This window comes from Camelus bactrianus, chromosome 13 (assembly GCF_048773025.1).
Source record: "Camelus bactrianus isolate YW-2024 breed Bactrian camel chromosome 13, ASM4877302v1, whole genome shotgun sequence".
Lineage (NCBI taxonomy): Eukaryota > Metazoa > Chordata > Mammalia > Artiodactyla > Camelidae > Camelus > Camelus bactrianus.
The window spans coordinates 72,464,394-72,491,877 of NC_133551.1; the positions used below are offsets into that span (position 1 = coordinate 72,464,394).

The following is a 27,484-nucleotide window of genomic DNA, read 5'->3' on the forward strand; positions in this document are numbered from 1 at the left end:
GAGAGGCCTCCTCACTGCGGGACTATGCGGCCTCCACCGTGACTGAGTTCCTTGGCATGTTTGGCTACGACGACCAGAACACGAGGGACGAGCTGGCCAGGAAGATCAGCTTCGAGAAGCTGCACGCTGGCTCCACCCCAGAGGCGACCACCTCCTCCACGCTGCCCGCCTCTGAGGACGCCCTCAGCAAACGGGCGAGGTTCTCCAAGTATGAAGAGTACATCCGCAAGCTCAAGGCCGGCGAGCAGCTGTCCTGGCCGGCCCACGGCGCCACGGCCGAGGCACGGGCGGGCAAGGAGGCCATGGGGCCCCTGCCTGGCCTGCGGCTGCCCAGCAGCACGACGCACCTGGAAACCAAGGCCACCATCCTGCCTCTGCCCTCTCACAGCAGTGTCCCCATGCAGGGCCTGGTGGCCCGTGCCTCCAAGTACGACTTCTTCATCCAGAAACTGAAGACAGGCGAGCACTTGCGACCCCAGAATGGGAGCGCCTACAAGAAGCCATCCAAGTACGACCTGGAGAATGTCAAGTACCTGCACCTCTTCAAGCCTGGGGAGGGCAGCCCCGACATGGGCGGGGCCATTGCCTTCAAGACGGGCAAGGTGGGGCGTCCCTCCAAGTATGACGTCCGGGCCATCCCGAAGCCGGGCCCCACCAAGGTTCCACCCACCCCCAGCCTGGCTCCTGCACCCCTCGCCAGCGTGCCCACTGCTCCCAGCGCCCCCAGCTCGGGCCCTGAGCCACCTGCCTCCCTGCCTTTCAACACTCCCGAGTACCTGAAGTCGACCTTCTCCAAAACAGACTCCATCACCACGGGGACCGTCTCCACTGTCAAGTAAGGCACGCCCCACCCACACTGCCAGCCCTGAGCCTGGGACTAGAGTGGCCCAGAGGCCCACTTCCTGCCTCTGAAGCTCTTGTTTATGGACACACACACTCACACCTTGTGCACATCCACTGTGCACTCAGATTCTCATACAGGTGCTTCCATACGTATGCGCGCAGCCACTCACACACACACACTCCTCTGTCTACATAATCGCTCAGACTTGGTTGGTGGACCCGTGCACTACACATCGTGCTGCGCACACATGCTTACGCTGGGTACAGGCAGGCCTTGTTTTATTGTGCTTCACTTTATTGCACTTTGCAGATATTGCAGGTCTTGTTGTTGTTGGTTTTACAAATTAAAGGTTTGTAGCAACCTCTGCGTTGTAAAATGACATTTAGCATTTTTTTTTAGCATAAAGCATTTTTTTATGGAGGTCCTGGGGATTGAACCCAGGACGTCACGCATCCTAAGCACATGCTCTACCACTGAGCTACGCCCCTACCCCTAAAGTATTTTTTCATTAAGGTATGTGTGTTGCTTTTTACACGTGGTGCTATTGCACACTTGATAGACTACGGTGTAGCATAAACATAACTTTTCTATGCTCTGGGAAAACAAAAAATGCACATGACTCACTTTATTGCAATACTCACTTTATTGCAATGATCTGGAGCCAAACCTGCAACATCGCTGAGGTCTGCCTGTACTTCTGTACATGTGCTCATCTGCTAACACACGCACTGCATAGTCCTGGTACCCCCATCTGCCCATGACTTCCTCTGCCTGCCACCCCGAGGGCCAGTTGCAGGCTTGTGGTTGGCTGGGAAAGCCCTACTCTGGGTTGGGGGTTCTGGGGTCCAAGCTGGTGGCCATGGCTCCCAGGTTCAGAGCCTGGGCCATGGGAAGGCAGCAAGAGAAGGTAGGAGGCTGGGGTGGGGTGGGCACACCCAGCGTGAAGCCCTGGGCAGTGGTAAAATGATTGTGGGGCTAAGCAAGACCCTTCCCCCTGGAGGCAGGGCGAGAAACCGGGAGCAGATTTAGGGAGCTGCCCTCTGCATGGGGGGAGCTTTTCCAACCACTCAGCCGTACTTGCTTGGTGCTGTTCTTGCCTTCTCCCCTGGGGTCCCCTGGTACCCACTCTGTGCAGCCTCCTGACTCCCTGTGTACAAGGGGGCATCAGGCCCCAGCTTCCCAGGCTTCCTACCCGGTTGGACTCTAGGCCAGGCCCGTGCCCACAGCCCTGCCCTGGCCGAAGGTGGGCTAACTGAACCTGTGCCTGTCTTCTGCGAGAAGACTTTTCCAGTCCCACCCTGAGTGCCCGGAACACTACAGAGTGAGGAAGAGAAGGGTCAGGGCCTCCGGGCAGGGAGCTGCCCCCAGACACTCCTGGGGCATGAGGCCACCCGTCTGCTAACCAGCTGTGCCCTGTGTGTCTCTCACCAGGAACGGATTGCCCACAGATAAACCAGCTGTCACCGAAGATGTAAACATTTACCAGAAATATATTGCCAGGTAGGCTTCTGGGGAGGAGACTGCCATGAAGAGAAGGTGGGGTGAGGGCAGGAATGCCTGGGGACTGTGGGGCCATATGTCCATCTGACTGCTAGTGCCAAGGTGCCTGCTGCCTCCCCAGCCCCACACACTCCTGCTCTCAGACTCCCCCGAGGGACTACCCTCTGCCCCGTCTCAGAGCCCCCGCCCCCTTAATGTGGTCCAGGCCATATGCCCATAAGCAGTTTATGCCCCAGGCAGAGCTGGGGTACCCAAAAGGGCCCAATAGATGGGTGGGGTGCAGGCCAGTGTGGAACAGTCAGGGATGAGGAGGGGTGAGGGCAGCTGTCCTCGCTGGTGGGGCCTCAGTGTGCTCCCCTGGGGTCAGGCCTTCATCCTCACTCCCTGGCTCTAGACCTGCCCCTTTACATCCTTAAGGAAGTGGGATTGGCGGGTGAAGAACCTTCCCCTCATCAGACTCCCCCAGATCAGACCCCTGGCGACCAGCACCTGGAGGGGCAGCACGTGGCAGGGGCTGTGCCCTGAGAGCCGTCTTTCTGCTGACCTTCCACCTTCTCCCCGTCCTGCTGTGCGTCTCCCGTCCCCGTCCCTCCCTGTCTTTCCAGCTCTGCTCTGCTCTGTTATTATTATTATCATTATTATTAGTGCTTCAGCAGATGGTCCTTTTGGCAGCTTCAGCTTAAATATTTATTTGCCAGTGATTCTCCCCCTTACAAGGGGGTTTCTGTCTCCTCTCTCCCTCAGTCTCACACCATCCTTGGTGGGGCAGGCAGGTGGAGCCCACCACCTTGTCCACGGTTGTCAAGGTGTGCTCTCCCTGGGTGGCCATCATCCAGGCTGTCAGAACCACACCCCGGTGGCTTCAGGGCCTGGAGGAGGCACGGGTTTTCTGGGAGGCGGGCCGTGGCCAGGCAGCATGGGGCTCCCGGCCACGGAGTTGACGGAGAGCGTGCTCCTTGCTATGAGAAGCCAAACAGATGCTGTGCTTTAAAAATTCATAACTCTGGACTGTTTCAAGTGTCAGGAAAGCCCAGGACAGAGAGAGCCCTTTAATACTTCTCAGCAACAGAGCCCTGGGCTGGCCCAGCTGGGGTCCCTAGCACCAGCGCTGGGTGGGGAGGGGGTGGGCAGCACCTGCAGAAATGGCAGGTGGGCCACCTGGGGGCTCCTGCCTTCACCTTCTCACCCCGGCCCAGTCCAGGTCCCTTCCTCTGTCTCTGCTCTGACTTCTGACTTGGCCCGGCTTCCTCCTCCCACCTTGTGCCAAGCCCACCTGGCACTCACGCCCAGGGCAGATAAGGATGGCCTGCCACTCGGTGGGTCTAGGATTCCCAGCAGGCCCAGTCACTCGCCCAGCATTCTCAGCCTCTACTGCTTCACCTCAGGGGATCACCTCTGCCCCTGCACATCTCCATACGGGGCCCAGGCAGCAGCACTTCTCTAGACCACGGGCACAGACTCTCCTTGGCCACTTCGGCTGAGGACCCTGGAGCTGGCCTCCAGAGAGGCCTGAGTCCGCCCCCTCTTCTCTGTAGGTTCTCAGGCAGTCAGCACTGTGGCCACATCCACTGCGCCTACCAGTACCGCGAGCACTACCACTGCCTCGACCCCGAGTGCAACTACCAGGTATGTCCGCAGGCACCAGCCCTGCGCCTGCGCCGGCATCACGGCCAAGGGGCCTTTTCAAAGTAGGACGGGGTTGCTCCATCCTGCTCGGGCCACTTGAACCTAACTCGGGCAGGCAAAGAGCCCAGAAAAACTACCAGCCTGTCCATGTTCCCAGATTGCTGCCCACAGGCATCTAGTAGGATCTGGAGCCACCTGCATCCCAGCGAGAACAGTTCGAGCTCCCATTCATTGAGTCCGCCGTGCACCAAGGACTGTGCCAGACAGCCTGGGCACCTGACCTAGCTGATTCTTCCCAGTGGCCTTGAGAGCCTGGTATTACTGTGCCGTCTTATAGATGATTATGTTGAGGTTCAGATAGATTGTCCCTTATGTTCAAAGCCACCCTCTGGTAAGTACAGAGCTAGTGAACGAGAGGGGTGTTCCCTGTGTCTCGCCAGGGAACCCAGCCTGGCAGAGCCCGTAGGTGGCACTAGACATAATGACTTGTCACCTTTCAGAGCCCCTACCTTCAAGGCCTGGCCCAATTCATCCTTTCTGCTTCTGAGCATAACTACTGGGAAGCTGTAGGTCAGGGAAGGGTCCGTGTTTCTGGGACCTTTGGACTTACTCCCTCCGCATCCAGTTTGCTGACCTTGGGGCCGTCTAGGCTACCTTGACCCCAAAGAGGGTTATTGATAAGGAGGCCTGAGGGCCGTGGGGCCAGGCCCAGCCTCCTGCCCACCCGGCCCTCTCCCGGCAGAGGTTCACAAGCAAGCAGGACGTGATCCGGCACTACAACATGCACAAGAAGCGGGACAACTCCCTGCAGCACGGCTTCATGCGCTTCAGCCCGCTGGACGACTGCAGTGTCTACTACCACGGCTGCCACCTCAACGGGAAGAGCACCCACTACCACTGCATGCAGGTGCCCCGCCCTCCTCGGCCCGCTCCGCCCCCGCCCAGAGGGCAGGGGCCCCGGCTCCCCCCCCCCCCCCCCGTCCCTTCCCAGGGCTGGGCAGCCAGAGGAGGGCGTCCTGGGGGCTCAGGCTTGGGCAGTGTCTGGTGGGCCAGGGTGGGGCCTTCCCCATGGCCATACTTGGTGCGGGTGAAATTCAGCGAGCTGTTTATACAGACCGACATTTTTTAGGCTTTAACACCAAGAGCAGTATTGCAAATGATTCCTGAGGAGGTTTTTGTTTAATTCTTTGTTTTAATGCCACGCAGAGTCTGGGCTTTTTCAAGGTGTCAGGTCCAGGGGGAGCAACTTTGGGTTGCAAATAGCAGCGGGAGCGCCTCCCCCGGTATTTGTCAGGGGGTTGTTATGGCCTCTGTGAAACAACCTGGCCCAGGAGCAGAGGGGGGCTCGCTCCCTGGGCGCTGAGATGGTGCAGATGCTGGCACGGCCCAGCCCTCAAGAGTGCTCAGATTCCACTGGTTTTTACTCAATATGGCAACACTGCCTGCCTTGGCCCAGCTCGGGTGGGGTAGGGAGGGCCCTGTGCCAGGAACCGTCCGCCAGTCAAGTCCCTGGGCTAAAGGTGACTGCCAGGCCCCAGGGTCCAGCCCTGCTCACCCTCGGGGGGTTTAGAGGTAGAGCCACAGACTGGGAACTCCAGAGCCACCTCCTACAGGACGAGGCTCCCAGTCCCATGTTGGGGAGACACACAGGAATCTCTGAAGACAGCTTGACACCCAGCACGGGCCAGCCCTAGGGGCCTGCGGGGTCATTAGAGATTTTCTTCTGCGGTTCCTACATTATCTTTCTCAGTCCCACCAGTTGGATGTTTATAGGTGCCAAAGCTCCCCTGAGCAGGGTCAGTGGCCCGAGACCCTGCGGCCCCAGCTGCACCCAGCAGAACAGCCGCTCTGGCCTCAGCTCCCCTGACTGCCATTCTGGTCCCGGCAGGTGGGCTGTAACAAGGTGTACACGAGCACATCGGACGTGATGACCCACGAGAACTTCCATAAGAAGAACACCCAGCTTATCAACGATGGCTTCCAGCGCTTCCGGGCCACTGAGGACTGTGGCACGGCCGACTGCCAGTTCTACGGGCAGAAGACCACACACTTCCACTGCAGGTGAGCGGGAGGCGGCAGGGAGGTTCTTGTCTTGGGGAGGGATGGAAAGCAGGGAACCAGGTCAGAGGGTGGCTCAAGGGCCCTGCCTCCTCAGGGGAGCAGGAATAGGAGTGGAGGGCTGCTCAGAGGCCCCACCTTAGTGTCCAGCCTGGTCTTCCACCCGGAGGCCCATCCCTCCCAGGGCCGCAGTGGGAGCAGGGCAGGGCCTTCTCCGGGCCCCACGAGGCCCCATTACAGGCTTCCGTTGTCCCGTCCAGGCGCCCCGGCTGCACATTCACCTTCAAGAACAAGTGTGACATTGAGAAGCACAAGAGCTACCACATCAAGGACGACGCCTACGCCAAGGATGGCTTCAAGAAGTTCTACAAGTACGAGGAGTGCAAGTACGAGGGCTGCGTGTACAGCAAGGCCACCAACCACTTCCACTGCATCCGCGCCGGCTGCGGCTTCACCTTCACCTCCACCAGCCAGATGACCTCGCACAAACGCAAGCACGAGCGCCGGCACATCCGCTCCTCGGGCTCGGGCGTGCTGGGGCTGCCGGCCTCGCTGCTGGGCGCGAAGGACACGGAGCACGAGGAGTCCAGCAACGACGACCTGGTCGACTTCTCTGCCTTGAGCAGCAAGAACTCCAGCCTGAGCGCCTCCCCCACCAGCCAGCAGTCCTCTGCCTCCCTGGCCGCTGCCACTGCCACCTCGGAGGCTGTGCCCAGCGCCACCAAGCCTCCCAACAGCAAGATCTCGGGGCTGCTGGCCCAGGGCCTGCCTGGTTCCATCCCCCTGGCGCTGGCCCTCTCCAACTCTGGCCTGCCCACCGCTGCGCCCTACTTCCCCATCCTTCCGGGCCGGGGCAGTGCCTCCCTGCCTGTGGGTGCCCCCAGCCTCATGGGTACCATGTCATCTGGGACAGCAGCCTCAGTCACCCCTGACACGCCCTCTCTGGCTGCCTCAGGAGCTGGTGACTCGGCCCCGGCAGCAGCTGCCTCTGTCCCGGTGCCCCCGGCCTCCATCATGGAGAGGATCTCTGCGAGCAAGGGCCTCATCTCGCCCATGATGGCCAGGCTGGCAGCGGCTGCCCTCAAGCCCTCTGCCACCTTTGACCCAGGTGAGCAGCCTGGGCACTGCCCAGGAATCGAGTACCTCTCGGACCCCAGGAGCTCCCTGGTCTCAGTGCAGAGCAGAGCAGGGCAGGGGATGTTTGGCAGAGGTGTCTTTCTACTCCTTGCCCCCCTCTTTGCCTGGTCTCTGCCTCCATCCTGTTTATTTCCTATTTGGGGGCCCTCTTTCTGGCCTGCCCACCCCAGGCAGCTCTTGCTTCTCTTTGTCTGTCTGTGAAATGGGGACAATAATCCCTGCCTCATGGGGCACCTGTGCATTCCAGGGCACCTGCTAGCTCCCCTGCCCCCGTCTTCCCCCTGCCATGTCACAAGTCCAGCCCCTGGTGGGAGCAGTCCCAGAGCTTCCCTGGGTCTTCCTCCAGGTGGCTGGGAGGGGACGTGAGTCCAGCCCAGTGGCAAGGCGGCCACACTACAAGGGTACTCAGGGGAATCATGCCGGGATTCACCCTCAAGGCCAAGGGCGCCCTTCCCAGGCTCTCCCTCGTAATCTCCTGTCCAGTAGCACTTTGTGTGCTAGTGGAAATGTGCTGCTTTGCACTGTCCGATATGGTAGCCACTGGTCACATGGCTGTTGAGTGCTTGAAATTGGCTAGTGTGACCCAGGAACTGGATTTCAATTGGCATTTCTTTAACTTGAGCCACACCTGGCCAGTGGCTTGCCATGTTGACGTCGCATCTCTGTCCTCCCTCTGGCTCGTCATGGGGAGCAGTTCTCCTTTCTCTCAAATTTTCTGCTCTTTAAAAAAATTTTCTACTCTTTCTCTGGATTGTTTTTGGCTTTTATGTCTACCTCGCTCCTGTCTCTCTGTGTTCCCCCATCTGGATAATAAGCATTAGTTGAATCCTTAAGAAGAGTTCGGTTCTCGTCTGGGATGTGGCTCACTTCATTCATTCATTCATTCATTCATCAACCACTAGTGCTTGCTAAGGGCAGCTTGCTGGAGAGCCAGGCACTGGGCTGGTGCTGGAGACATGGCAGGGAAGATGACAGTCAAAGTCCTGCCTGTGGAGCTGATGGAACAGTGTGAGGGGGTCCCCAAATACAACCCTTAGGAGGTGGCCCCCAAATACAACCCTTAGGAGGTGGCCCCCAAATACAACCCTTAGGAGGTGGCCCCCAAATACAACCCTTAGGAGGTGGCCCCCAGATACAACCCTTAGGAGGTGGCCCCCAGATACAACCCTTAGGAGGTGGCCCCCAGATACAACCCTTAGGAGGTGGCCCCCAGATACAACCCTTAGGAGGTGGCCCCCAGATACAACCCTTAGGAGGTGGCCCCCAGATACAACCCTTAGGAGGTGGCCAAGCTGAGACTTGACCCCAGCAGTCTGGCACTTGAGCCCATGAGACTGTCTCGAGATCTGCCAAGACTGAGGGTCCCTGCAGCCCAGCCCAGGTCTCTGCCCAGGCTCTCCAGAGAGACCAGTGCTTGGCAGGAGGATCTGGGGACCTTGGGCAAGTGATTTTGGGGAGCTCCTGGTGAGTTCTGAAAACTATCATGTTCCCAGTGGGACACCCCTGTCAGCTGGCAGCTTGGAATGACCCACCTTCCATTCCAAGTGTGGTAGAGACCAGCAGGGCTGCCCAGGGCCAGGTGCCTGCAGGCTGGGGCAGAGCCCTCTCCAGGGCTACCCTGGGCTCAGTGGCCAGACTGTCAAGTACTTTCTTTTCATTAGAAAAAGCTTTTTTCCCGAAAAGAAAGGTCAAGTGAAGGGGAGGGCACTATTTTCCTTTATTTTTTAATAAAATGCCACTTGCTGTCTGTGAAGCAGCTCTCTGTCAGCTGCAGTGCCTTGGGGCAAATTAATATTTCAGTCACTTGGGGATTGTGGGGGAAGGCTCGGTGGACCTGGTCCTGTCAGCAACTTCTTTTGCCCTGTTCTGCTTGGCCTCCTGAATCCTCTGCCCACCCGACTCCAGCCTTTCCCCGCTATGCCCACACCCCGCCGGCTCCCCCCACCCCACTCGGGTCCAGCCCAGCCTGGCCAGGGTGGGCCTCATATCCCTGCCCTGGACAGCTTGACGGGCGAGGTCACATAGTTTGAACCGCTCTGATTGGCTGTCAGCTTCCATAGCCCTGACACAGCAGATGCCCCTCCTGGGCATGCTCAGTGGAAGGCAGGGCCGTCGCCCCGGCAACAGTGGGGACGGGACCTGCAGAGGGGGCGCAGCTCCCAGTCTAGATCTGCCACTTTCCCTCAGCATTAACAGAGTCTTTAATAGAAGCCTAAGCGGCAGCCCCGCAAATTGACTGTGACAGTCGGTGGAGAAAATGAAGGGCCCCCACCCCCGCCCCAGCCCCCTCCCCAGCCTCCCGCCCTTCTCCTCCAGGAGGCCCTGAGCCAGGACAACTTTGACATAATTTTGCAATAATTATCACTTGAAGAATTGCCACACAGGGGGAAGCGTCACAAGTGATCATGTCAGTGGGGAGAACCGCTGACCAGCAGCCAGGGCTCCCCAGGGGCCCCAGCCCACCCAGCCCGCTGCCCTCCCTCTGGGCGGTTCCGGTTTGTGCCCACGTGGAGCCCTCGGTCCCTCTAACACCATCTTCCCTCCCCTCCCCTGTAGGAAATGGGCAGCAGGCCACCCCTGCCAGGTTCCCCCCAGCCCAGGTGAAGCAGGAGCCTGGTGAGAGTGCTGGCGCCCCAGGTCCCCACGAGGCCTCCCAGGACCGCAGTTTAGACCTGACCCTGAAGGAGCCCAGGTGAGGCGAGGCTCAGACCGCCCAGCTCTGCGCCCCTGCAGGAGGCTCTGCAGACGGCACCCTCAGAGCCAGACTCCGCGGGGCCAGGGGCCAACCCCTACTGACAAGGGGTCAGCCTCCTGCCCGGGCAGACACAGCAGGCGGGGCCGGAGCCACAGGGGCCGGTTGGGAGGGGTGAGTCTCTGGGCTCAGTCCCACGTACATCTGAGCTAAAGCCCCTTGGTTTGTGTGTTCCAGTAATGAATCAAATGGCCACGCAGTCCCGGCAAATTCATCTCTTTTATCCTCGCTTATGAATAAGGTAAGAACCATCCATCACACGCCTCCCATTCCCCCGCCCTGAGAAATTAAAGCTGTGCTGGGGGGTGGGGGGGATGTGTTTGTTTTTTAATGTTTTGCCTCTAATAAGATGAGTTTGTACCATTTAAATTTTGAGGCCATTTTTCATCGGATATAATTTCAGAGCCACTGCTTACAAATTAATTTAATGAACTGGCTGAAGAAATATATTCCAGCCTCTGACACCCTTTTTTTCCCTTCAAACGGAGGGCTCCAAAAGCTTTTCCAGAGCCCTCTAACTTCTTTCGCTCTTAGTTATTAATTTTATTTATTTTATGTATTTTTTGTTTGTTTAAAAAGGTGGTGGGGGAACTAAAGTGGGAGCGAAGCATCAATTCACACTTTTCGGGTTGAGTAATGGTCTCGGACGCTTTCGCAGAGGTCGCTCCAGAATATTTATTTTAAATAATGCAGGGTCTTTGTAAATTATACATCATCTCAAATATATTTTCCCCCTTCACATGATAAATTTGACTACAGCAAGATTAATTTGGTTACTGTACACGAGTGACTGTCGAGGAGGGAGCTGGGCCTGGACCGGACCTCGCCGGGTGGGGGTCTGGCTGGGCCCTTTTCGGGTAGGAGCCTCCCGCTGGCCTCTGCCCCGAGCCCTGCCCTCCGCCTTCTCTGCCTCCCCTGCTTGCTCTCTTGCTCCCCTTTTCCGTTCTTGGGTCACTGCCCCCTGCACCCCCTTGTTCCTTCTTGTCAGAGCCCTGACACCCGACACCCAGCGTGGGTCGAGCCTTGACGCGGGCTCCCCCGCCCAGTTCCCCCCTCTCCCTGCAGCAGTGAGCCTGTCTGGATCTCACCCTGTGAGCCTCCCTCCCTCCCTGCTCCTCCTTTGTGTGCCTTCTCTTGTTCTCAAGGAATTCGTGGGGGTTCCCCCCATCCCTCCTCCTCCTGCACTTCTTTTGAAAACCTGGCAGGAAAATAACCAGGGAGCCTCGAAGTCTGGGGAAAGCTGGGCCGGAGTGTGTGCCCTGAGTCTCGGCCTCAGATTGAGTGATGGCTCCCTAGGAGCACAGGGTCTGTGTCGAGGAGCCTGGGCAGCTCCACAGGGCCAGGGAGGTGCTGCAGCCTGCCCATGGCAGCATCCATTCAGAGAGGGCTCTTCTGTAGCCAAAGCCGCGTGGGGTCGGGCCTCCTCTCCTGGCTGCCAGCGCCGTGATGCTCTGGTCAGTTGTGAGAGGTCTGAGCAGCCAAGAGCTGCTGCTGCTCCCAGGGCAGTCAGGTCAGTGTCCAGAGGTTCCTTAGCCTGAAGCATGGGCCTGTCCTCCTCACAGATGTCTCAGGGCAACCCCAACCTTGGCAGCCTGTTGAACATCAAGACGGAAGCGGAGGGGAGCCCCGCCGGGGAGTCCTCGCCCTTCCTGGGCAAGGCCGTGAAGGCATTGGTTCAGGAGAAGCTATCAGAGCCCTGGAAGGTGTACCTTCGCAGGTGAGGGGCTTGCGGGGCGAGCAAGGGAGAGGGAAGAGCCATGCCCACCCGTCCTGGTGGCCAGTGTCCAGCCCCACCTCCCACCCAGGCCTCACCAGAGCCCCAGGGTCTCCTCTAAGCCGCCGGCTCCTCTGCCAGGTTTGGTACCAAGGACTTCTGCGACGCCCAGTGTGATTTCCTTCACAAGGCCCACTTCCACTGCGTGGTGGAGGAGTGCGGCGCGCTTTTCAGCACCCTGGACGGGGCCATCAAGCATGCCAAGTGAGTAGGGGTCACCAGGGGCCCCTTTATACATAGCCCCATTCGTCCTAGCCTGGCTCCGGGCTGGGTGGGGCTGGGGGGCTGCACAGACCTCTAACCACCTTCCAGGCAGGACCCATGTGCAGTTCTGACCAGACCTCAGGAGCTGCGCTGGCTTCTCAGAAGATGCTGCCTGGAAAAAGACAGGCTCCCCCAACCTTCCACCGGCTCAGCCCCCAGCCAGGTCCCCTGAGCCCACCCAGGCTCCTCCGTGAGCAACAGCTGCATCTGTACCCAGCCCAGTGCAGCCGTCAACCCTCCCACAGGTGCTCCCTGCAGAGTCAGCTGGAGAGACCAGCTCTGACCCACACAGGGACCCTAGGTGAAGGCCTTTCCAAGGCACAGTACTGCATTTGTTTATTCTCTTTGACTAAAAATAATGAAATTAATTTGTAAAATTCATTGAGCTGCAAAGCAGCAAGCCCAGCCGCCTGTTGTAATTGAACCCAGAACTTGTAAACATTTAAAACAGATCTCCACTGCTCTCTAAGCCCTGGGTCAGGCTCTCCTCACTGCGTAGGCAGCCCCTGCTGCCGGTCTGCAGAAGAGCAGTCTTTGAATCCTGAGACACACCTTTATATCTTAGAACACGTTCTGGAAGGAAGGTTGGGCTTCAGGAGCCAGAGCCTGCTGTCCCCCACCCCATTCTGAGTAGGGAGGAGCCAGGGACAGCACATTTGGAAGGTCACAAGTAGGAAGGTGTAGTTAGGGCAGAGCCAGGAGCCCAAGTTCAAGATCAGAGGACACTGTAGTTTGCTCTCAGTCCTTCCCTCCTGGTGGGAGGCCTTTGGCACCTGGCGCTGAAGGTCACGGGGCCCCTGGGCTGGGGTTGGGGTCATAGGCAGGCAGGCAGGCAGGCATGACAGGGAAGGGCTCTCTCCACTCCCCACCTGAGACCCCCTCTTCTGCCTCTCGCAGCTTCCACTTCCGGACGGAGGGAGGAACAGTGAAAGGAAATGCAGAGGCTTCCTTCCCGGCCTCGGCTGCTGAGACCAAATCTTCCTTGGCCCCCTCATCCCCTCCAGCACCTCCCGTCACCACGGCCGCTGTTTCCTCCCTGGAGGGGCCCACTCCCAGCCCGGCTGCTGTGCCCTCCACCCCCACCCTCCTCGCCTGGAAGCAGCTGGCTTCCACCATACCCCAGATGCCTCAGATTCCAGCATCAGTGCCTCACCTGCCCACTTCGCCCTTGGCAACGACTTCTCTAGAAAACGCCAAGCCCCAGGTCAAACCCGGATTCCTCCAGTTCCAGGAGAAGTGAGTCCCTCGATGAGCCGGGAGTCCTGTGTCCCTGTGTGTCTCGGGAGTAGGTGCTAGCAAGGGCAGCTGAGGCGGCCCTGCTCCTCACCGTGTGGTAGCCCTGGCTGTCCCCAGCTTCTCTGGGACATGGTCATCGGGCCACGTCCTTCTAGCCAAAGATGCTGCTGCTCAGACCTCACTGCCTGTTCCCAGAGCAGGCGGCCGGGGGTGGGAGAGATGGTGGAGGTAGCGGCCACTGTTCCGGAGAGGCCAGTGGCGATGCTGTGAGGACCACCAGCCTGGGTGGGCTGGGAATGGTGGTCGTTGCCTGGCAAAGAGGGCTGTGTCTCCCTCCAGGCCTTCTTGGCTCATGCCCATGGCTGAGTCTCTGCAGGGCAAGCAAAGTCATAGGTGGGTAGCGAGGGGCCAGGTCCCCCTCCACCCACCTGCACAAGGGTCTGAGCTCTCAGGGGTGAAAGGGACCTTCCTCACTGGATGGTGGTGGCTCCTTGCGGCGAGAACGGTGACTCTGTATCATTATGTGTGCGGCTTCCTGTTCTCAATAAAAGTAATAAATTGGACATGAACACACACCACCTGAGTGGCAGCTGTCCTCCCTCTCTGAGCACCTGGGGCTGGGCCCACGGCATGGAAGGGGACCTGTGCTCCTCTCTGTCCCTTTCCCAACGTCCCTTCCTCTATTCACCTCCCCAAAGTGGCAGCCCTCTTAGTTTCCTGGACTTAGAGTTCCCACCCCAGGTCCGATGTCAGGGGTGGCTGCGTTGCCAGCCAGAGCAGAAGGCTGCATGGAGCACCCTCCTACCTGCGTGCAGCCTGGGAGGCGGGGCTCCAGGGCGGGGGCTGCCGCTCACAGGGCAGGCCAGCCACCAGGGCTTGCCCAGCACCCCTCATCATCCCACCACTCAGCTGGCTTGTGAGGTTCTGAGTGGGTAGTGGCCCCGAGCCCCGAGCCGTCCCTGGAAGCCCCAGCAGCTGTGAGCCTCAGCAGAACCTGGCACGCTGGGCAGCTGTTCCCACTGGCCCGTGGTAGCAAAGCTTCCTGGTAGGGCTGCCCACCCGTCTGCACCTGTCAGTCAGCTACAGCCAGGGCAGTGCCCGTGCCACATCAGCCAGGCCCTCCCTGGCATCCCGCCAGGGCTGGCAGCACCATCCCTCATTTTCATATCCAAGAAGTGATTGCAGCCGTCCTTATCTCTAATCCTGAGGTGCGGCCATGGAAACTACGTGTCCCAGCATGCTGTGCTCTGGGCAGCCTACATACTGCAATCCTTTATGCACCATCAGAGCTCTAAAAAGAAGGCAAGAAGGCATGCTGGGATCTGTAGTCTCCTCTGGCTGAATCATCCTGTTGAGCTGAAGGGCAGCCCAGGGGCCATTCCTCTTGATTGCACCGCGGGGGCCTGGGGAGTGGAACCCCAACATGAGCAAGTGTCAGGACATCAGCGGGGCGGGCACCAGGAATGCCAATGACCTTCTGGGCCGTGGTTTCATTCCAGCGATCCTTGCCTCGCAACGGACTGCAAGTATGCCAACAAGTTCCACTTCCACTGTCTCTTTGGGAACTGCAAGTACGTCTGCAAAACCTCTGGCAAGGCCGAGTCCCACTGCCTGGACCACATCAACCCAAACAACAACCTGGTGAACGTGCGAGACCAGTTTGCTTACTACTCCCTGCAGTGCCTCTGTCCCAACCAGGTCAGCAAGGTGGGCGGGGCGGGGCCGGGGGTGGGAGCAGGGAGGCACAGGGCCCAGGACTAGATCCTCCTGGCAGGGACGCCGTTTCTCACACCCTTTTTAAAACTGACTTCCTCCAAGTTCTGGGAAGGACACTGCCCCTGGGCCTGTGAAGACCCCCGGACAGGAGTTCTGATTGTTCTCAGTTGGTGAGGTCTGTCATTTCATCCTAACCCTCAGTGATGACTACATGCTGGGCAGCTTCTGTGCATTTGGCATCATTCTGCCCATCCTGGAAGAGCTATGCTCCCTTTCCCCAGAGGCCTACAGTATTAACATAGGCCCATTGGACAGATAAGAGATTGAACTGTCTGTGCCCCAGACAGGAAGGGCAGATCAGATTGACTATAAACATAAAAGCCTACCCCCAAAATTTGTGGGGGCTGCCTGGCAGTGTATTTAGGAGCCGGAGCCTAGATCTGGGCACACAGAGAGGAATGCTTAGATAGATTAGTGATGTCTGCCTAGATCTGGGCACACAGGAGTGCTTGGATAGATCAGTGATCTCTGGCTAGGTCTGGGTACACTGAGAAGAGTGCTCAGATAGATTAGTGATGTCTGCCTGGGTCTGGGCACACAGGAGTGCTTGGATAGATTAGTGATGTCTGCCTAGGTCTGGGTACACTGAGAAGAGTGCTCAGATAGATTAGTGATGTCTGCCTGGGTCTGGGCACACTAAGAGTGCTCAGATAGATCAGTGATGTCTGCCTAGGTCTGGGCACACTGAGAGGAGTGCTTGAATAGATTAGTGATGTCTGCAGTGGATGTAGGAATAGGTATGAATACCAGGTAGGATGTTTCAGTCAAATGACAAAGGGGACATATTTTTATGTCCCTGTCACACTTTTTAACATGTGAAAGGTCTTTACACAATTGTGTTTTCTGATTCTGAGCATGGAAGTACACACATATGCAAAGGGCCTGCCAGCAGCTCAGAGGCCTGGGGTAGGTGGGAACTTACAGAAGTCACCTGCCTGTCCTGACTCTTCTGTCCTCCCCTGCAGCACTGCGAGTTCCGGATGCGCGGGCACTACCACTGTCTCCGGACCGGCTGCTACTTTGTGACCAACATCACCACCAAGCTGCCATGGCACATAAAGAAGCACGAGAAAGCTGAGCGGCGGGCAGCCAACGGATTCAAGTACTTCACCAAGCGTGAGGAGTGCGGCAGGCTAGGTACCGAAGGCCAGGGCCGGGGGAGGGAATTGCAGCAAGTGGCAGGGCTGTGGCTCTTCCCCCTGAGGCCCTGGTGGCCTGGGCCATCTCTCCTGCGACCCACTTCTTGCCCCTGCACATCAGGCTTCATGTTTTGTTAAAAATGACATGGATATCACAGGCCAGGCTTGTCAAACCAGGTAAACAGTCCAAACCCCAAGAGCCCAGGAAAAGGGGCAAGGGTGACTCAGAGCGCTGCACCTCCGCTCCCCCCGGGGAAAATGCCTGGAGCCTCGTCTCTGGTGTACAGGCCTCCACTTGATTCCTTTTCCTTTTCTTTTCAAGAGGGCCTTGCAGGTAAGTCTTAGGAACGCCTGGAGTTCACTGCCCTGGGATCTCTTCCCATGGCTTTAACTACCAGGGTTTTATCCAGGTTGGACTGTGGTTTATTCATTGTTCAGCACACATTTATTGAGGAGCTGCTATGTGCCGGGCTCTGTGCTCTTGCAGTAAGTGGGGTGGAGGGTGGCAGATGAGGTAGTTTTTGAGTTTTTGAGTGTTTGCTGTAGCCAGCACCGGGCTTGGTGCTGGGGATCTGGTGGAACAAGCAGGCACACTGTGGACTCAGCTAGCGCATCGGTGACCTGGGGTGACCTGGAAGGAGGTGGCCATGGGGCAAGGAAGAGGAAGCCACAGGTGGTCCTGAGCTCTGCTGCAGGTGCCATGGAGTTAACTCCGCTGCTGAGAGCTGAGCCCTCTGCAGGGAAGGTGTCCCCCCTCCCCGCCCTGGAACAAGGCCTCTCTGGGAAGCTCATTGGCCTCAGTTTGCCCTGGGGATGCCATGGAGAGAGGGCTCCAGGGCCAGCAGACAGAGGGCACGGCTCACCCTCCGGCCTCAGGATGGAGCCACATGTTTATGGGCCTGCAGATGTGAGGCAGGAATCTGCCCAGGAAGAGACTAGAAACTAGAAGGCAGGTGGGAGCCAGGCAGGCTGGGCGCAGACACCCAGGCCACATGCAAGGCCTTTTGTGACTCAGGTGGTCATGGTGGCAGGGTCCTGGGGAGCAGAGGCGGGGCTGCTGCCTGCAGCAGACTGGCCATTGCATAGGGGAAGGGGGAGATTCTCCAAGTCAGCTGCCAGAAAAAAAGGGAAACACACCTTTCCTGCAAGTATTAATTCAAAAATAATTCATAACCTGAGAGAGGGCTGGTAATCATGGCAACAGATGTCAACACTTGGCGGCCTGTGCTGCGCCTGGGCTCAGTTTACAGATGTCAGGGGATTCTGCAGTTACCGGTATTTACTCAACTTTGGGTGTTTTTGGTGGTAGTTGGGGCCAAACAAAGCTGGGGGATGATATAAGACACCTGGCCAGCGCAGGTGCCACGGCAACGGGCAGGCCTTCACCTGCCCTTTGCTGATACCGTTTCAATCCGGCCTGCTCTATTTGTTCTCAGCCCAGAGCAAAGCAGAGGTGGGCGGGGGCAGGGCAGAGGGCCAGCCGGCCTGCGGCCATCTCAGCAAGTCTGGGGGCAGGTGGCATCTGGGCTCCCCAGAGAGATGTGGGGACGGGTGGCATGCTGGGAGGCGGCTGATCTAGTGGATAGGCCTTAGGGTCCCCTGCCTTGGAGCCCCTGCACCTCTCAGCGTGTGGGGCAGGGAGGGGGAGCCGGCCTGCCTTGTCACATGTCTCCATGCTAGGCTAGAGGGGAAGCCCAGGCTTTGGACAACCTGGTGGCCTGGGACTTTCTGGGGGTGGGGTAGGGTGGTACAAGCCCTCCTCATAGGAACACCACCTTGGGGGAAGTACGTCTTTCCCAGACGCCATCTGCTTTGTTGGCCGCATTCCCTGTGCTCAGAACAGAGCCCAGCATGCAGTGGGTGCCGTGAGCGCTGGCCAGTCGGGGGAGGCTCATGGCCGAGGGGGGCTGTGTCCACAGGCTGCAAGTACAACCAGGTGAACAGCCACTTCCACTGCATCCGGGAGGGCTGCCAGTTCTCCTTTCTCCTCAAGCACCAGATGACCTCCCACGCCCGGAAGCACATGCGGAGGATGCTGGGGAAGAACTTCGATCGCGTGCCCCCCTCCCAGGTGAGAGCCAGGCGCAGGCAGGCCGTCCCCCCCCCGACCCCCGCCCAGGGTGCCAATAGGGCATCACCCTCGTCACGCTCTTGCTTCCAGATGGTGGGCCAGGCCACCCAAAGCAACAGGTGGCCCCTTGGGGGTGATACGGCCCCCAGCCCAGCTTCCTCAGGGTCCCCACACTTCCTTTCAGGGCCCCCCGAGCCTGATGGACACTGAGACAGACGAGTACATGGATTACACCGGCTGCAGCCCGGGCGCCATGTCCTCCGAGTCCTCCACCATGGACCGAAGCTGCTCCAGCACCCCCGTGGGCAACGAGAGCACCGCAGCAGGTGAGCAGGCGGCCAGGGAGGGACGTCGGGGGCCAGGAGCTCCCAGCCTGGGACAGGCCCCTCCTCCCCAGGCCCAGCAATGCTGGGTTCAGCTTAGGACAGGAGGTTCATGGTCAAGCAGCCCCAAAAGAGGATGAGCCAATGTGTGGCAGAGCCAGCTGGTCTGAGGGACATGTGTCATTGAGGCCACCTCCTGCCACCCAGCCCAGCTCCCCAGCACTCTGCCCTCAGCTTCTGTTTCCAGGAGGAGACCCAGGCTTGGGCTTTCTGAGAGCTGTCGGTTAAAACGGCACAGCCCCCGGCCAGGGGGCAAGTGGGCCCCAGCGGCTCTGGCCCCAGAGTGGGGTCCGCCTCAGCCCACTGTGACCTGCGCCTGCACTGCCTCCCCCTCCCATTCTCTCTCTCGTCTGCCACTTCCCCCTTCTCTTCTCTGTGGCCTCTGTCTGCTCCTCATCTGTCCACACATTTTCATCATACTTGCTTCTGCCATTGGGTTTCTCATTTTGGTTCTTTTTTGTTTGTTCTTTGTTTTGGTTTTCTTTTTTTTTTTTTTTTTTTTTTTTTTTTTTCTGCTTCTCTCCACCCTCTCCAGGCTGCCCGGCTCCTCCTCCTCCTCCTCTTCCTCCTCCTGCTGCTGCTGGTGATGAGGCTGCCCGCGTGGCTCCGCAGCCCCCACTGACCCCATCCTTCTCTCCGGCCGTGCTCCGGGCGCCCCTCCCCTCCCTCCCATGTCTCTTTTCTCCACCCTGTCTCTCATACTCTCTGCTCAGCGCCACTCTCGGAGCCGCCCAGGGCCTGGCCCACCCCATCAGCAGCCCGCCCAGCTTCCCGCCCATCACTGCCACTCCAACTCCAGTAAAAAGTGACGTCCCCCTAGTTCAGGACGCCGCAGGTAACTCACACATGCCTTCTCCACCAGTGTCTGTCACCCTAGCCGACCCTCGAGATCCTCGAGACTGTGGTCCAGGTTCTGATCCTTTTCTGCAGCCTTCCGGGCCAAGGACAGGGCCTCCCAGCATCCCTCACAGCCCAGCACCGCCCAAGATCAGAGAGCCTGGTCCTTGTCCCAAGGACAGCTCCTCTCGGCTCCTGCTCAGCACTGGGCAGGCCAGAAGGTCACCACCAGGGCTCCCTGGGGTTCATTCCATCTCAGCAACTGGCCAGAGCCCCGAGATGGCCATGTCTGCCCCACCCCTTGATTCCTGCTTCAAGGCCAAGCCCATCCCTTCTGCTCTGGGAAATTCACCTATGGCCTGGCACAAGGGAGGGCCAGAGATGCTCTTGGGAAAGCTACTGGGGCCTGGGACCTGTCCGGTCTGGAGGGTCCTGACACCAGCCTCGACCCCCAGCCCCAGAGCCAAGCAGGAAGAGGCCCAGGCCCTGGGCAGTATTCAACAGCCAAGGTGCCTCCTGGTCCCACCCTGTATCTGCTGCCCCACGGGCACAGGGCCTGCCCTGCACTGCCCTTTGGTGTAGTCATCACCCTGACTCTGCCTCCTCCTCCATTCATTTCTACCTCACATTCTGTCTGAGTGCCAGGCACTGGGCTAGCCCAGGGGGATGGTAAAGAGCAAGGCAGAGGGTCCCCCCACATGGAATTCAGCCCAGGGGAAGTTCTGTCATTGACATAACCAGATAGAGCCTTGTGACTTCAGACCCAAAGCAGCCACTCCTCACCCACCTGGATCCCCAGGCCCCAGGCCCTCCCTTGCCCGCTGCCGGGTACCCCAGCCCATCGTAGTCCTTGTTTCTCTCCACCTGCTGAGGGTGGGGGACTTGGTCTAGTTCCCAGGTGGACAGTGCAGCAGGGTAGATTACAGGCAGGTTCAGGAGGACTGGGAGGTCAGTGTGTGGGGGAAGCCTGGAGGGTGCCCACCCTACCCCCTGGGTAGGCTAGGCCTGGGGCAAGGAGGGGGCGGTGCTAGGATGGCTGCCCCTCCCCAGCTGCCTGTGCAGCCACAGGGAGCTGCTCTCCCCTCACCCTGAACGGAAAGAGACTAACGAAGGCACAACTACACAGTGGATTGGGTGGCCCTAGTAACAGGGCATCGTAAGCCCAGAGAGGCAGTTGGGGCCAGGAGATAGGGCACAGATAGACACCCATCCGCTGGCTGAGTCCTTACTCCAGTCCTGGCCCCTCAGCAGAGCTGCCTTCTAATCTACTTGGGGCAGAAAACCCCAAGACCTTAAAGAACCTCCTGGCACCAAGGAGAAGGTGTCCCTCGGGGCAGGGAGTTACAGCTCCAAACAGCCCCAGGGCGCTTGGCATCCCTGCTGGGAGTGGGCCGGTCCCATGCACAGACAGGCGGGCAGCCGGGGAAACTGGTTAGCCAGCGGGAGAAGGAGCCGGCCTGTCCCTCATTAGAGGCGGCCGTGTGATGGCGTCCTGGCCCCTGTCCAACTTGTGTAATTACACTCTGCCGACCTAGATTCCCCCTTCAGCTTCAATTAGCGCCAGGACGTGTCCTCACTTCCCACCCATACTGGCCAAGAAGCAGCCACCACATCCCCTAGAGCCACTTGTTCTGCCACCCACCAAGGCAGACACCCATGTGGCCGTCCTGCAGGCATGGGATGACCCAGGGGGACACCTGGGGCTCCCCGGCTGTCCTGAGGTAGTTAATAGGAGAGACCCCCAGAGCCACGGGAAGCCGAGGAGTTGTTCCCAAATGCTGCCTTCTGGCCACCATGCTGGGACTGGGGACCCCTGGAGGGTGCGATCCTGGGAATGGTGCCCACGTGGGCTACTGATCCGGCCCTCCTCCCCAGGGAACACCATCTCCATGCCGACAGCCTCGGGGGCCAAAAAGCGCTTCTGGATTATTGAGGACATGTCGCCCTTCGGCAAGCGGCGCAAGACAGCCTCCTCTCGCAAGATGCTGGACGAGGGCATGATGCTGGAGGGCTTCCGGCGCTTCGACCTCTACGAGGACTGCAAGGACGCGGCCTGCCAGTTCTCCCTCAAGGTCACCCACTACCACTGCACGCGCGAGAACTGCGGCTACAAGTTCTGTGGGCGCACGCACATGTACAAGCACGCGCAGCACCACGACCGCGTGGACAACCTCGTGCTGGACGACTTCAAGCGCTTCAAGGCCTCGCTCAGCTGCCACTTCGCCGACTGCCCCTTCTCGGGCACCAGCACGCACTTCCACTGCCTGCGCTGCCGCTTCCGCTGCACCGACAGCACGAAGGTCACGGCGCACCGCAAGCACCACGGCAAGCAGGACGTGATCAGCGCCGCGGGCTTTTGCCAGTTCAGCTCCAGCGCCGACTGCGCCGTGCCCGACTGCAAGTACAAGCTCAAGTGCTCACACTTCCACTGCACCTACCCCGGCTGCCGCCACACTGTCGTGGGCATGTCGCAGATGGACTCGCACAAGCGCAAGCACGAGAAGCAGGAGCGCGGCGAGCCGCCCGCCGCCTCCCCCGGCGCCGAGGGCCCCGCGCCCGGCCCCGCCGCCGGCCCAGACGGCCCGCTGCCCCCGGGCGCCGAGCCCGCCGGGGCCCTGCTCTTCCTGCCCGTGGCCGCCACGGGCCTGGGCCGGGGGCCGGGCGACGCCGGTGACCCCGGCCCGCCCGACGCCCTCGGGCCCTGCGCCGGCCCCGCCGCGCCCGCGGCCGGCCCCGCGGCCGGCGAGTCCTCGCAGGAGGACGAGGAGGAGGAGCTGGAGCTGAATGAGGAGGAGGCGGACGACGACGAGGACGACGACGAGGAGGACGACGAGGAGGACGACGACGACGAGGACGAGGACGACGACGAGGACCTGCGCACCGACTCGGAGGAGTCGCTGCCCGAGGCGGTGGTGGGGCCGGGGGCGCAGAGCCCGGAGCTGGCGGCCCTCGGCGCCCCCGCGCCCTCCGGCCCCGCGCCCGCCGCCGCCTCCCCTTAGCCGCCGGGCCGCGTGGCGCGCGGGGGGCCGCCCGGGCGCCCTCGGGGTCTTAACTCTTCATTCTCCTATCGTTATTATTACTTTTGTAAGAAACGGTATTTATGTGTAACGCTTCCTTTGTACAGAGCTAGGTGTTGGCTGTGGTTCCGGCGTCGGGAGGCGCTCCGGGCTCGGGGCTGCCCCGCCGGCCCCGCCGGTGCTTCCGGACCCCGAGTCCGTCTCAGGACAGAGGCGGGGGCCTCCCTCTGGTGCTCCCGGGCCGCCCCCGCGCCCGCCCGCCCCGCCCGCCCCGCCCGCCGCGGCAGCTCAACGGCCGAAGGACAGAGGCTGCCGGGGACCCTCCTCTAGCTGCAGGTCGGGGATCTTCTTCAGGGAAATAGAAGGTGCTCTTGTCCGGGGTGCGCACGAGGAGCAGGGGTCCCGGGGAGCGGCGGGGCGGGGCGAGGCGGGCGCCGGCCCCAAACTCCCTCCCCGCGCCGGACCCCGGGCCCGCGACCGCGCCGGGGGGATTCCTCATTGCTCAGGACTGTGACTGGCGCTGGGGGTTGCTGCGACCCCCGCCCCCCACCACCAGAGGCGCCAGCACCTGTAGCATCGGGCAGGGCCTCCCATTCGTGCAGCTAAGACCCTCCCTCCTGGTCCTGGGGGAGGGCGGGGCAGAAGGCGACCGTACGGGTGACAGGGACCGCAGGGGCGGGGTGCCTCATGGAATTGGCAGTGATGAGAGCTCGGGGTCATTCTGTCCCCACTGCCGGCCCGGCCTTGGTGTCTGCTTCCAGGGTTGGGGCCTGGGAAGGGGCGTGCCTCCGTCTGCTCGGTGACTCTCGCCCTAGGGCTGTTCTGGGTCCCAGACGGAAGAGCAGACAGTGCTTGGCCCGCAGGGGGTCTCAGCCACCCAGGCAACGAGAACAGGAAGGATGCGACTGTTTGGGGCTTTAATATTCTACATGGGGAAAAATGCGAATAAGTTGTACAGTATTTTTCCTGTAAAGGTTATTATTCTACATAGAACAAAAGAAAACAGAAGCAGACAGGCGGCTAGAGCACAGCCGCCTCGGACCAGCCCTGGAGTTGGAGACCCGAGTGCAATTGCTCACGTGGGATTCTTGTTTAGCATTTTAGTTTAGAGGCCTTACCAGTTTGAGGCTGTCTGTCTTTACACTAGCACTGATGGGAGCTGCGTGATTCCAACTTTTAACTTGAATTTTGTAGAGACAAGAAAAAAGGACTATTATTGTTGATACAAGTTTGTAGTTAATTTAATATTTGAGTTTTTCTCTATTGGTTATGCGTGTGGCTTTTTCGGGCTTTTTTTTTTTTTTCCAGTTTATTATTTTGTTTGGGATACTTTTTTGTTGGTGCAACACATCCAGATTTGGTTCCCTTTGCAAAATATCCCCCCAGCCTCCCTCAAGAATGAGGTCACCAAGGCCAGAGCTGGGGGCTCTGTCTGGCAGGCACATGCCTGGCCAGTGGCTCCAAGGGCGACAGGGACCAAGGGCAGGCTGCCCAAGGCCCCACCTGTTCACCTTCTCTCCACTCCAGGCCACCAGCCCGTCTTAGGTTGGACCCTGTGACATGGCCACAGGGAGCGTGCCAGGCCCAGCCTAGGGGAGTGGCTGTCACCCAGAACCTCCTCCCCATAGGTCTCCAAGGGAAACCTGGCCTGGCTGGGGTGGGGGGGCTGGAGGTTTACTTTTTACTTTTTTTTTTTTTTTTTTTGGTCCTCTTGGCTGCCCACAGCCAGAAAGCCAGGATCCTCTGAACTGGAGAGGGAGCAGGGAGGGAGGATCGGTCAGATGGAGTGTACCCGATTCAACAGGAAACAAATGATTTTCTAGAACAGCCCCTACCAGAGCCTCCTGAATTCTGTGGGCACCACGTGCTGCTGCTGAGCATTTGCCCAGACTTTGTGCCCGACCACAGAACCGGGGCGTCTGTGGAAGGAGTTTTGTAAAGGAAAAAACAAAAAAACATTTTTCAATGTAGCAAAATCAAACAAAAAAAAAAAAAAAAGAAGAAGATGCCGACAGTGCGAAGTCTAGCCTTTTGTAACCTTCATATTGCACACTAGGACTATAAGCCATTGCTAGCTCATTTTGAATTTTAACGTGTAATTTTTGTTTTATTTTCTTTCCGTGGGGAAAACAATGCTTGATCCACCAATGCTCTTTTTAATGTTTTATAACTATGTATGTGTATATATATAAATATAAAATAATATGTATGCACATATGTGTGTATATATCTATATGTATATACATATATAGATATATAGAGATATATAGAGAGGTTTTGAGATGAAAAATGCAGAACGTGAAAACCGAACTGAACAGCGTGTGCTCTGATTACTTGAATCTGGTCTCCTCGGCACCTGGTTATTAAGAACTGAATATTTTTCCACTTGAATTTAGTGCTATTAGAAATTTAATATATGTGTTTTATTTATTTGATTTTTTTTGCATGACTGATGCAAGGTTTGACATTTTCACTCAATAAAAACTGGAAAAAAAAAACTATCAAGTTATCTTTTATTTTTAAAATCAGCCCCAAGTGGCTGGCAGTGACCTAGCCGTGCCAGGTGGCACAGCCACCACAGTCGGGCTCTGTGTGCCAAGGCAGGGAGGGGAGGAGGGTGTCGGTCACCCTTCAACCCTGGCAGGGAAGAGGGCAGACCAGTTTCGCCCCGGGATGGGGCCAAGTTCTCCAGGATAGCTGGGGACAGACAGTGGGGGACTCAGGCACTGCCTGGCCGGAAGTTACCTCCTTTCCCAGCCCCGAGGAGGCTCCAGAGCTGACCCGCGTAGATGTCTTGGGCCTTGGGCAGAGGCTCCAGAGGCGCGCAGGCCCCCACCTGGCCAGCCCTTGCCCCTTAAAGCCAGGGCTACTGGGCAGGCACTTGGCAGGGTCATCCCTCTGCCTCCTCCCTCGGCTCCTTCCTCCTTCCTGCAGGAACCTGCCTGGGCTGGGAACGGGAACAGTGCGTACCCGGATCCGATCTGGATGCTGGCTCAGCTCCTGCCTGGGGCACGCAGGGGCAGAGCCAGAGGGGGCCAATTCCTGGGTCTGTAGCCCCCAGCCCCAGGCCTGAGCTGCTGGCCCCGGTGGCACCACAGCTGGGGCTCCCTTAGAAGCCTGGGTGGTGCGAGCACAGCCACCAGGCCCCGCCCAGAGCGCAGGCCTCATGCCTGGACCACCGTGACACTTCTCCATGTTGACCCGATTCTCAGTAAAGCTCATCCTCTGTGCCATCTTGCCAGCCTTGCCCTGAGCTAACCTCCCACCAGGTGGCCAGGCGTCCCAGGGCCCCTGGGAGGAGACGTGACGTGTGCTGGGCCCCCGGCGCTCCTCCGCCAGAGCAGCATCTCGCTGGGTGTCACACCCCTGCAACCAGCGCACTGCTTTCCTGGGGGGGACCAAGGGGCTGCACTGCTCCCAGGGCCCTGCTCAATGTCGTTTCCACCACAGAAGCCTCGTGTCTAACCCAGCCCCAGCCCCAGCCCTTTCCCTTTCTTCCTTTCTCCTGGAACGCGGCCCACAGGCTATTTACATAAATATGTTTGTAACAGACGTGAAAATACATACTTTTTTCTGTCTTATTAAAATGTTCAAGTTGGAACTCGCCTATTGTTTGTGGATATCTCGATTTTGTTAAATAAAACAGTGACTAATTTATGCGATAAAACACAAGTTCAACAAATTAAAACCATTATTGGAGCTTCACAGGCCCTGGTGGGCGAAGCTGCCCTCCCGCGGGGCCTGAGGGGAGGCAGGGAGCCAGGCCCCAACCTCAGCCGGGTGGGTGGGTGGTGCGACCACAGGGCTCCCTCTGGGCACCGCTGCCGTGGCATCCAGGCAGGGCCCACAGAGGCTCCAACTCCAGCTGGGGCCCAGGGGAGAACGGACAGGGACTCAGGGTAGACGCCCCCAAAACTGCCCCCTCCCCAGCTGCCCCCAGGTCTCCTGGGCCTGGATGGACCTCAGCGGACCCATACATGGTGGACAGGAGGCCCAGTCTTGCTGTGCACCAGCTTCCAGGCTTGACCCAGGACAAGACAGGGCCCCTGCACTGAGCCCAGGGAAGGGGGCACTAGGTCTCAGGGCACTCCTCAGAAGAGCCTCAGGGTGACGAAGGTCTAGGACCACAGGAAGCTGCACCCAGGCCAGCCCACAGCCCTGAGCCCAGGCACTGCCCACTGAGCCCATGGCCTCCGCCCCCAGGAGGGAGGGGCCTGCAGCCGCGGCGGTACCCCACCTCAGGGGTGCAGAGTGGGCTCAGGCCCCACGAGTCTCCCTGTGGCTTGTCGGACTCAGCAGGAATTGCAGTAAAACATGTTTTCATTATGGGCTTTAACTAGCTGTAGTGGTGTGACGCTCCTACACCCAAACTGGGGCAAATTCAAGAGTTTTGTAACCTCTTGGAAAGAGCCAGAACCAGCTGCACAGGCTCACGCGGAGCTCAGTGGCCTGCCCACCTCCCACAGACCGGGCCCGGCTTGGGTGCTACCAGCAACTGAGCCACCCACGGGAGCCGGGCCTCAGCAGTCACAGGCAGCCCAGCGCCAGCCCCCCTGGACTCACAGCGACAGGGCAGCCCCTCCCCGGGCAGCATGGCCAGCATGTCCGGTCAACCCAGGAGAAGGCGGCTTGTTGTTCCTTCACGAGGGGTGGCTCTGGCCCCACAGGCAGCCTTGGCCCAGGGCCAACAGGACCCAGGAAGCAGGGCGGGCGGCAGAACCCCTCAGACCAGCTGGAGTCCTGGGGACCTTGCAGGGAATGAACAGGGGCCAGACCTGTGCGACCCTCGCCGGAAGAAGCCACCTCACCCTCTTGAGAGGCCAGAAAGAAAGCACCTGCCAGGAGCCCACAGCAGCACAGGGACAGATGGAAAGACCCAGCTGCCTCTCTTCCTGTGAGCACCACACTCTACACCACCCGAGGCTTTTTCTCCACCAAAGAGCCCCAAGGCCCTGCCCAGAGCCTCCCTGAGGCCCAGCAGCTGCACCTTGGATCTACAGGGCATCCTGGAACTAATGCCCTGAAACATCCTCCCAGAACTGCCGGGCCAGGGACATGGAGGGCTGGGCA

The 27,484-nt window shown here is 59.2% G+C and overlaps 1 protein-coding gene across 7 annotated transcripts in view; it reads left to right on the forward strand.

The window, feature by feature from the left end:
* CASZ1 (castor zinc finger 1) overlaps window positions 1–26,021 on the forward strand; it is a 155,788-nt gene extending 129,767 nt beyond the window's left edge. For 6 of the 7 annotated variants that reach the window (XM_074377445.1, XM_074377444.1, XM_074377446.1 and 3 more), the window contains 17 exons: window positions 1–835; window positions 2,276–2,344; window positions 3,880–3,970; window positions 4,713–4,877; window positions 5,859–6,031; window positions 6,289–7,136; window positions 9,722–9,857; window positions 10,095–10,158; window positions 11,480–11,634; window positions 11,773–11,895; window positions 12,853–13,191; window positions 14,691–14,889; window positions 15,933–16,104; window positions 18,026–18,177; window positions 18,362–18,503; window positions 19,096–19,395; window positions 21,273–26,021. In XM_074377445.1, the coding sequence (XP_074233546.1) occupies window positions 1–835; window positions 2,276–2,344; window positions 3,880–3,970; window positions 4,713–4,877; window positions 5,859–6,031; window positions 6,289–7,136; window positions 9,722–9,857; window positions 10,095–10,158; window positions 11,480–11,634; window positions 11,773–11,895; window positions 12,853–13,191; window positions 14,691–14,889; window positions 15,933–16,104; window positions 18,026–18,177; window positions 18,362–18,503; window positions 19,096–19,395; window positions 21,273–22,396 (5,087 nt within the window). In that variant the 3' untranslated portion in view covers window positions 22,397–26,021. The remainder of the gene's footprint in view (window positions 836–2,275; window positions 2,345–3,879; window positions 3,971–4,712; window positions 4,878–5,858; window positions 6,032–6,288; window positions 7,137–9,721; window positions 9,858–10,094; window positions 10,159–11,479; window positions 11,635–11,772; window positions 11,896–12,852; window positions 13,192–14,690; window positions 14,890–15,932; window positions 16,105–18,025; window positions 18,178–18,361; window positions 18,504–19,095; window positions 19,396–21,272) is intronic. The other variant, XM_074377449.1, reaches the window with a different exon arrangement.
* Window positions 26,022–27,484: the final 1,463 nt, after the last annotated feature.